Source organism: Vigna unguiculata, chromosome 10, assembly GCF_037176805.1.
Source record: "Vigna unguiculata cultivar grain cowpea cultivar isolate G323 ecotype 2 chromosome 10, ASM3717680v1, whole genome shotgun sequence".
Classification (NCBI taxonomy): domain Eukaryota; kingdom Viridiplantae; phylum Streptophyta; class Magnoliopsida; order Fabales; family Fabaceae; genus Vigna; species Vigna unguiculata.
The window spans coordinates 40,929,443-40,939,919 of NC_140801.1; the positions used below are offsets into that span (position 1 = coordinate 40,929,443).

Sequence of the window (10,477 nt, forward strand, 5' to 3'; positions counted from 1 at the left end):
CATTTAAATTTTAAGAAAATTTTTTAAAACCTGTTAAGACTTATAAAAATCCAATTCATCCGTATAAAAATCCAATTCACCCCTCTTGATTTTTGACCATAATTTAAATATTCTTAAATATTCCGTTGTACGATAGCAATTGACCATAGTTTAAATATTCTTAATTTCGATAGCAATTGACCACAGGTTAAATATTCTTAAATATTCCGATAGCAATTGACCATAGTTTAAATATTCTTAATTTCGATAGCAATTGACCACAGTTTAAATATTCTTAATTTCGCATTTAAATATTCTTAATTTCGCAGTCGATATATATAGAATGTTCTTTTATCGATGGTAAATATCAAAATATCACTGCTCCAAAAGATATCGGAGGTTTCTATTTATTATCTTAAGTGCGTGGTTTATAAAATTTGTATCATTTCATTGGCTATTCATATAATTTAGTATTTTGGTACCGGCCAACCATCAAATTAGCTTAGCAAAAAAACATATATTTTAGTATTTTGTTACCGACCAGCCAACCATGAAATTAGCTTAGCAGAAAAACAGAGAGTTAAGATAAAACACAAGCATCATTTATATATGCTCCATTTGTTTATTCATACAAGGAGTGAGAGGTGGAGCTCATTTATTGGTACATGATCCGAAACATATTTCCATGTTCTCTCTACATGAGCTCTTACACCATACACACATTTTACTTCATGTTTATTCAATACACAAATGGACCATTTCTTCCCTTGCTCCTATCCTTCTGTTCTTCATCAGGCCGTGCATCCACAAAGTAAGATTCGCTCTGCTTCTTTATCAGCTTCTCAACCTTCTCACCAGACGCAGGGAACGTTAAATCCAACACCTCTGTAGGTATCTCGCTTATCACATTGTCTTCCTCACCTTCAAGTTTTCAATCACACATTACCAATTGTAAATAAACAACCCCATCACCCATAAACACAAAACAAGAGTATAAATATATACCTGCAAGGAAGTATCTCTGGTTGTTCTCAGCATTGATACCGAAAGCAAAGAAATTCAGATTGGAGGTAGCGTTGATGGCAACAGGATAAGTTGCTGGGATTATAAATAGATCGTCTTCAGACAACTCAGCACTGTACCTCTGCACTTCCCAACTTTCCTCTTCTTCATCTTCTTGCTGATGCTGCTTCTGTTGTTGTTGGTTTTGGTTTTGCCCAACAAGTTCAATGTTTGCTTCTCCTCTGTTCATCACCAGCATCACCATGGCCTTAGAATTGTAGTGTGGGACAAGAAGACCTCCCTAAAGTTTTTAAAAAAGAAACCATTATTCAATTAGTGTCTCAGTACTAAGATTTTATAACTAAGACGACAGTGAATAATAGAACTCAGTTACCTCTTTCATATCCACAGAACTGATGAACACGTCCAAGTCCTGGAGTTGGGGGTTTTTCTCCGGGGTGATCTCATACCACCTTCCAAATTTGTTGGAGTAGATGGGTTTGCGGTTTCTCAGGTTGAGTGGTTCATTTTGGGAGGAGGAAAGGGCTTTCCTTGAACCAGATTTGGCATGTTTGAGCAGTTCGCGAATTTGTTCCCTTTTGAGTTCCACAATCACTCCCTCTTCCTGACTCTCCTCGCCTTGTTGTTGCTGTCCCTCTCCAAACAGAACCCTGTTTATCTCCTTGAACTCACTCTACAAAAAACGTGCAAATATATATAATGCTATCATTCAACAAGTCTGACATTAAACAAATATATAGTTAGATGTTGTGTTTTTGCTTACATCGAAGGAGGCCTCTAGAACATTCTTGCTGAACCCTTGCAAGTAGGATTGCTGAGCTTCTGTGCTAGATAGGAAAAAGTCCTACAGGAGAAACATTTATTTAGAGAGAAATTGCAAGTTAGAATAAAAACAGTTATAGTATGGAATCACAGAAGGCAGTACTTGAAATTTGTGAGGGTTGTTAACGGGTATGGCGAGTTTGATTATTCTGAGATTGTCGTTGTCGTTAGGGTTAACCAAAAAGAAAGTGGTTCCTGCAGGGATCCTTTGAACATGGCCTTGCTCAAGAATGAATGAGTCTCTGCCGTCAGGGTTCACCAAGGTGAGTATGGCTCTTCCTGTAATTAAGAAATTGATTAAGCAAGTGTGATGATGTTGGGTGAGTAGTGATTATTGATTAGTTGATTACTTACCATTAAGGACAACTAGGAGGAAATCGGCATCAGCATGGTGAGGAAGGAGGAGGGTGTTGGGTTTGGACTTGAACTCTACAACACGATAGTTTTCAAGATTCTGAATTTGTTTCGTACGTTGGTCGAACCTCTGGAGGACCCGGAGATGACCATATTGGTTTTTGAATAGAGTGTGGAACCACCTATCGGAGCTGAAGTAGAAGGGGTTATTTTGTTCTCGTGACTCTTGTTGGCTTTCTTGGTGCTCGTGGTGTACAATGCCGAAGGAAACAGAAACTGATGCCAGGAAAAGAATTCCCAGCAACAGTAGAAGTGGAACCCTTGCTCTCATCATAGTATAGTATTAGTGAATATATGCTGAGTTGTAATACAACACTTGATGGATGATGAAAACATGGAGCGAAGATGGGTATTTATAGTTAGTTGTGCGAGGGCTCTTGATAACACGTATGGACATGGATTGCATGCAGATTGACGTGTGTTGAATTGAAGATAAGATGAAGAGATAGAGTGGTTTGTGATGATGGTGAAGGTGGATTGCGTTCATTGGGTGTGGACGAAGAACTAGGCAATGTGTTGGTGTATGAGTTGAGATGGTGAGCGATTTGAAGTGCATGTTGAGCACGTGTTGCAGTGCATGGCATTTAGACGTTCATGGACGTGGCGAACGGGATGTGAATAAGTTGAGTGGGGTAGTGTGCATGCGTTTTGTTTCTTTGTTTTGTCTTTTCTCTGTCTTCATTGGATTTTTCTTGCTCTTCGCATGCATGATCCAAAAGACTGCACAGTGCTACGTCAGCGCACAGTAATCGTATTCATGGACTTTCTATCAAGGTAATTATATAAGATGGTTTAGAGGTAAAATTAGAGAAAGACTTTCAGCTTTTTCTACTAATATTTAAGAATTATAAAATTAATTTAGTGTGTTTATAAAAAGTGAGAGAAATTTTGAATTTAACTCTGGCTATTTATAAAAATATTAACTAATATTGGTAAATAAAAGAAAAAAAGTAATGACTGTCACAGTGCCATCTTTTTTACCATGCAACGACTGATATCAGGAGAGTATGTGTATTAGGCTATTGAACATATGCGCAATGGTTAAAACCTATATGATGTATTGGAGTTCATTTGGTTGCTGTTTCTGCTACAAATTGCTGTATTTATGTAGGCACGGAGACAGTGAAAGACGCGTGCTTTGGAGAAAACTAATTTACACAAAGTTTTTTTGTAGTTTGTTCTTAGAAAAAAAATAAAAAATGCTTGTGAGTCCACTGTGAGATTTTGAGAATCGAAGTTGTCTGGATTCTAATTAATGAACCCCTCTTACAGTAACACTCTTCATATGTTTTAATTACCAGATTTTTCATTTAATTGTTAATACTATTTTATAACGTTGTCTTTGCCATACTGTTATTTCTTAAATTTTGCCAATACATTTCTTCACTCGTATTGATTAAGAGTGTTATAATTTAAAAATAATTAGTGCAAGGAATATTATGAATTTAAACTTGTAAAAAAGAAGGAAACACTAATTCTAACTTGGATTTATATGGACAACAAGGAAGGAAGTAAATGTTGAGTATTAAGAAAGAATATTAGCAGGAGAATATGTTATTCCTTTACACATGACATACTTTTCTCTTTACCAATGGCATGTTTGGAAATAATTTTACAAGAGAGTTTCAACGTGAAAAAAAAAATAGTAAGGCAAAAATACATACTATTAGCTTCATTCAATGGTTTATTTTTAATAAATTTTACATTGAATTAAATCAAATCATACTAAGGATGATGATCAATAGATTCAAATTTTCATTAATTTGCTTCCATTAATTATTGTAATGAAAGAAGCAAGTAACACTAGTACAAAATATGTTATGTTTAACTTTTTTTTTCTAGTTTTTTTTTCTACTTCCGTTCTATTCATCGCCTTTCATTCATTATTGTGGTGATATTGAACCAGAGAGAGAAAATGATGTTGCAGGAATATTGCCTGAGTATTATTGAAAGGTGTGTTTGATACAAGGAGAAGAAGCTTTTGATATAGGCAAGCCTAGAGAGAAAAACTAATTAACAGAAAGAGAGCCTAGAGGATAACTAACTAACAGAAAATAACTATATTACGGTTACAATAGAGGTATACTGCATATACCCTTAACACGCCCCCATAAACTTAGGGTGGATGCTGCAATCTAGAGACCCTAAGTTTATCACAAAATTTTTGAAAATTATCTCTTGAGACAGGTTTTGTGAGAGCATCTGCAAGCTGAAGTTGGGCTGGGATATGTTGAACATGAAGATGTTTCTTGCGAATGTGGTCACGTACATGGTGGACATAAAGAGCAAAATGCTTTGTTTTTGAATGAAATATGGGATTGACAGTAAGTAACACTGCACCAAGGTTATCTGAATATATAGTAGGCGAGGGAGGAGAAAGAGAGAGCTCCACTACTGGAAAATGGGCCTATAATGAAAAGTAAAACAAGCTTACTATGACAAGTATTCTGGTGTCATAGTTTCAGGAGTCATAGAAAATGCGCGCTTTTTATGACACTGCAGAAACCTGTCATAGTAAGTCGGACTTACTATGATAGGCAGTGCAAACTACGTCATAGTAAGTCAGATTTTTTTTTAATGATTTTTCTATTTTACCATTTTCCTTTCCATTCAATTTACCTACAAATAACTTTCATATCACCAGACCAAACAATTCCGAATCAAACCAAGAACTTGTTGTATACTCTGATTTCAACGGCCTCTTGATAAACATCAGCATGCTTTCCCCTTAGGCGTTGTAAAGCAGACTCACACTCTTTCCACCGACCAACCTTAGCCTGCAGAAGATGACATGTGTTGAATCTAATCATTTAACAAACATAAGAAAAAACTTGGTTGCTTGTGTGATATGTGTCCAACATGCATTGATGAAAGAGAAAAATTCCAGAAGCTAAAAACAACTCACCAGCCACCTGGGAGAATCAAGGATGAAGGGAAGAGTTAGAAGGTGCATAATAGAAGGAACAATTCCTGAGATAAAGACAAATTATATCAGTTACTTGGAACCTTTTTTAATTTGGTTTTGTGAAAAAGAGCAACATAAGGAGGGCGAACGCCGCGCGGTGCACGGAGGACGCGCGGACAGCTCGCGGACGGTGCGTGGAGGATGCGCGGACAGCTCGCGGACGGTGCGCGGATGACACGCGGACAACTCGTGAATGGTGCACGGAGGACGGGCGGACTGCTCACGGATCGACGCACAAACGACGCTAAGATGACATGCGAACAGTGCGGAGGACGCACAAATGGTGCGCGGAGGACGAGCGGACAGCTCGCAGACGACACGCAAACGACATGCGAATAGTACGAATGACGCGCGCGAACGACGAGCGGAGGGTGAGCGGACGACGAGCGGAAGGTGAGCGAATGGCGTGAGAACGGTGCGCGAATGACTGTTTCAAGAAAGAAACTATGCTTCTGAATGTTGGAGAAAATGGAGACGAGAAAGAGAAAAAGAAAAGAGGGAAGAAAAAAAATTAGGGATTTGAAGATATTATGACAGGTTTCCGTAAATCTGTCATAATATATTTTTAACATAATTTCAATTTTGCCATTGTGCGCATCTACTATGATTGGTCCTCTGCACCTGTCATAATAAATTTTCCCTTGTCACTTATTATGATTAGGGATGTCAAAATAATCCGTACCCGCGAGTATCCGTGGATTAAACCCGCAACGAGTAGGAAATGGATATTAAAAATGGATATCCGGTACCCGCGGGTACGGGTATTTTTGATACCCGCATGTTAACGGGGCGGGTACGGGTATCATAGTATCCGTACCCGTGGATATCCGTACCCGTTAAACTTTAATTCAGAAAAATACCCATATACATACATATATATATATATATATATATATATATATATATATATATATATATATATATATATTAGTAAAAAACATTATGAGTCTTCATTCAATAATGGTGATCAGATTCTTATCCCACAACGCAGTAGATTACTTCTAGATACTGTGGAGGCATTGATGTGTCTCCAATACTGGTTATGGACCAACATGGAAGGAAATGAAATTAATACTTGTACTTAGATATTTTAATTAAGTGATTGTTAGAAATTTTTAATGAACTTCTTATGTTTTCAGGCTCATCTAGATTAAAATTGGACAACATGAAACTTTAGACAATGTTACAAGAGATGGACATTGATGAAGTTAGTAATTTATTTAATATTTTATTCAAAAATAAATTACAATATAAATTGTCAGTGATTTTTTATTTGTTTGTTTTTCAATAATCAATCGGAGAAAGGAGACTTGTTGATCCATACACTAATTATGGTTAAATATTTATTTTTTTAAATATTTTTGTAAATACCTGCGGGTACCCGTGGATACCTGCGGATATGGGTACGGGTACGGGGCGAATATTTATCAAGCGGGTAGGGTACGGGGGAGCTACTACAGGGGAGCTACTACCTGTACCCTACCCGCCCCGTTGACATCCCTAATTATGATAGATTCCTTTTTACCAATCATAATAATTGTTACTTTTATTACAAAAATGCCACCGGTCAACTTATTATGATAGGTGGCTTATACTTGTCATAATAAGTCGTCATAGATTCCTCTTTTTCAGTGCTCTTTGAGAAGTGAAACGGTCCAAGAAAGTTCAGATGTGGCGGAGGCAATGCTGCGAAACTCTGCTTCAGTGGTGCTGCGAGATACAACAACTTGCTTTTTGGAGAACCACGTGATGATATTTGATCCTAGATATATGGAAAAACCGGAGGTCGATTTTCTATCAATGGGATCTGAACCCCAGTCAGCATCTACAAAGCAATGAAGGGTAAGATTAGTTTTTGGTGTGAAACGAATACCAAAATGAGTGGTTCGAACAACATATCTTAAAATGCTTTTAACTGTTTGTCAATGCTATAAGTGTGGTTGGTGCATAAACTATGAGTCCTTGTTAACTGCATATGTGAGATCAGAGTGAATATAAGGTACTGTAGAGCTCCAACAATCTACCAATATACAGTGGGATCCGAAAACACTTCAGATCCATCCATGGTTAATTGAGAGAGGTTATCATTGGTGTTGGCTGAGGTTTTACAGAAGTCATGCTTGCTTTAGATAGGAGTTGATTTGCATATTTTGTTTGGGTAAGAAGAAGTGATCCACTTGATTGCCAATGAGCTTCAAGACCTAAAAAGTAATGAAGCTTGCCGATCGGGTGCAGTGGTATGAAAGGCTAAACAATTTTCTCTTCATTAGAAAACATGAAAACATGAAAAGGTTATGCTAGAGGTGCAGTAGATAAAACACTCTTCATTAGAAAACATGAAAATGATGTTATACTTGTTCAAGTGTGTGTTGATGATATGATCTTTGGTTCAAATAACAACACATTGTGTGAAGAGTTTGTTGCAGCCATGCAGGGAGAATTTGAGATGTCCATGATGGGTGAGCTTACCTACTTTCTAGGGCTGCAAGTCAAGCAACTCAAGCATGGAACATTTTTAAACCAATCAGAATACTGTTTTGACTTGTTCAAAATATTGTGTAACATCCCAGTAGGATATTACTTAAAATAATTAATAAAATAACAATTTATATAAATTATACCTCATTTAATGTCAAACCATTTCCCTAAAACGTGAGAAATTTACAACTTAAAACATCCACAACAAATTATTAATAGTCGTGATACTCCAAAATTCTCCTTTATAATCTAAAGATTAAGAAAATAGTAAAATTCGATAATTCAAATTACATGAAAATTTAAATAACAGGCTTTATAAAAATTCCCATGTCACTGGTCCCCACTCTCCGCCACTATGCAGCTCCTGGCTCACCTGTAACATCATCTGCTTCCGGATAACAAGTTACTTGATCATCGCCACACATAAACAGATAGGGTGAGCTATGCACATAAACATAATTAAATATGAAATAAAACCCAGGCAACAAATAATTATTTAATTATTTCCAAAAACACCCCCTTTCCTACACTCATAACTAATATGAGTTCTTGCATGTATTCTAAATCTTGGGACTTCCTGTGCTTCCACGACCCTCCTCGCTCATGGTCCAACCTACAAGCCTATCCCGCTTGTAGTCCTGCTTCACGGGCTCTCACGCTTGTTCATCTGAACTCCTCGCTTAGACCTGGACACACATACCCACCTTTCCTACTATGAACTCCTTCGCCCAGTCATCCCAACAAGAGTACCTCTGGTGAACTAAACCGTTCACGTTCCGCATGCGGTCCACCCATCACGAACTCCTCGCTTGCAACTCAAACCAAGCACATCCCAAAATCCTATGGACTTAGTCCTTCAAGCCCAAACACCACAAAAACAAGCATACACTTCCTATAAATTAAGAAATGTAAAGCAAACAGCTCAAACAACACACACAATCATAAAATTCTCCCCCATTCTCGCCTAAGCCAAGGGTCTTCGCCAAAGCTAGCCCCTCTACCTCGCTTAAGCTAAATCACCTCGCTTGAGCGAGTGTGAAACAATGGCTTCACCAGATCATCTCGCTGAGGCGAGTTCTTCTCCCCTGAGCGAGACCATCGTTCGCTCAAACACACCCAACTCCTCGTCTGGACGAGGATTCACGCTTAACATGCACAGGTCTCGCTTGGGTGAGCCATTCTCGCCTGAGCGAGAGAATCTGTTGCTCAACACCAAGCAGGTCGCCTGGGTGAGACACTCGACTCCTAAACCAGTAACGAATCTATACAACTCTTGCTTAGGCTAGAATGATTTGCTTGGGCGAGAATTGCAGTATTTCTCCCCTGTTCGTGCGTAAAAATCAACCAAAACCATACCAAAATCCAAGTCACTTACTACCAATCACTCCATTTTATTAAGCAACCACAAGAACCTGTTTTAAACACGTTTGAATCACCAAAACTAAAGGTTTGGCTATAAACAACCAATACAGTACCAAAACCCTCATCCAATTCATATAAATCACAAAAAGGCTTTGTGCACAACATCAAACTAACCAATTCTCAATCACAGTGCATATAATACGAAATTCATATCATACAGAATCCAATTGAGAATAGAAAAAAAAAACACAGAATCATAAGCAAAATTCGTATGCACATAAGGACAACTCCCCTAACCTGGAATCCTTGCTCAAAATGGTAGCCTTTGAGGGTTTCCTCCAAATTCTCAATCAGCTTAATCCTTTCTCTTAAGTCTTCTCCCAATAGCACTCACTTCTCTCTTCTCACACTCTCAAAATTCGTTCTCCTCTCAAAAGCCCAATCAAACAACTACAAAAACCCTCCTTCTCACCTAGAATTTTGTTGGTATCGCGCATCAGAATGTTTAAGCGTTTGGACAAAAACCAAGAAGGGGGTGAATTGGTTTTAAGTAATAAAATTAATACTTATAAAATTTTTCCAAAATTTATCGATTAAATCAAATATTAATTTCTCTAAACACAATAATAGATGAAATAAAGAGATAGAGAAGAAGATTGAACACAAGTATTTATACTGGTTCGGATCAAAAGACCCTACGTCTAGTGTTAATCTCTCAAAAACGAGATTAACTAAATCACTAACAAATAACAGATTTATAATCAGATAGTAAAATAGTAAGGAAAGAAAACACCTCTCTTGAACACACAAGAGATGAACACCTTTCTCTGAATCACACAAAGAACCTTGACCTTAGCTTTCCTAGCAACAACAACAACACTCAATCTCCTAGAACACCTCTCAGGAAAAGTTATCGCTCTACCCACACTAGGTTTTTCAAAGCTTCTATTGAGAACACTCGGAGAACTCTCTTGCAGTCACAGCACTAGCACTCTAGCTTCTCAAAAAGGTAAGTGAGAAGTAACTCTGAGGTTCCTTAAATAGGGGTTCCAGAAATTAGGTCAAAAAGCTGAACAATCACGCCCAACTGACCAGTATAATCGATTATCACTAGTGATAATCGATTATCACTAGTGATAATCGATTATCACTAGTGATAATCGATTATCAGAGGTGATAATCGATTATTCTAGTGCTTTCTTGAAAAAATTGGTTCAGCTCAGGATAATCGATTATCCTAAGTGATAATCGATTATCACTTTGATTTTTCGAGAAATACCAGAATTTTCTTGTACAATATTGATTCTAACTAATCTAATTAAACTTTACAAGATATCTTTAAACACAACAATACATATTCTTCATATTGACTTCCAGATGGCTTTCAGGCTTCTTTTATCATCATCAAAATCTTGCTTCAGCATTTAGACTTGT

The 10,477-nt window shown here is 37.4% G+C and overlaps 1 protein-coding gene across 1 annotated transcript; it reads right to left on the bottom strand.

The window, feature by feature from the left end:
• Window positions 1-559: 559 nt before the first annotated feature.
• Window positions 560-2,572, bottom strand: LOC114167554 (beta-conglycinin beta subunit 1-like). Its single transcript, XM_028052654.2, has 6 exons — window positions 2,179-2,572; window positions 1,928-2,103; window positions 1,766-1,846; window positions 1,376-1,675; window positions 985-1,282; window positions 560-900 (listed from the first exon to the last, which is right to left on the bottom strand). The coding sequence occupies exons 1-6, from the start codon at window positions 2,510-2,512 to the stop codon at window positions 719-721; spliced, it is 1,371 nt and encodes a 456-aa protein (XP_027908455.1). The 5' UTR covers window positions 2,513-2,572; the 3' UTR covers window positions 560-718.
• Between the last annotated feature and the right edge of the window lie 7,905 nt (window positions 2,573-10,477).

Coding starts and splice junctions, on each gene's coding strand:
- LOC114167554 (XM_028052654.2), bottom strand. CDS start 2,512: ATGATGAGAGCAAGGGTTCCACTTCTACTGTTGCTGGGAATTCTTTTC. Junction 1,676..1,765: donor TTCTAGAGGCCTCCTTCGAT/GTAAGCAAAAAC, acceptor CGTTTTTTGTAG/AGTGAGTTCAAGGAGATAAA. Junction 1,283..1,375: donor GTTCTGTGGATATGAAAGAG/GTAACTGAGTTC, acceptor TAAAAACTTTAG/GGAGGTCTTCTTGTCCCACA.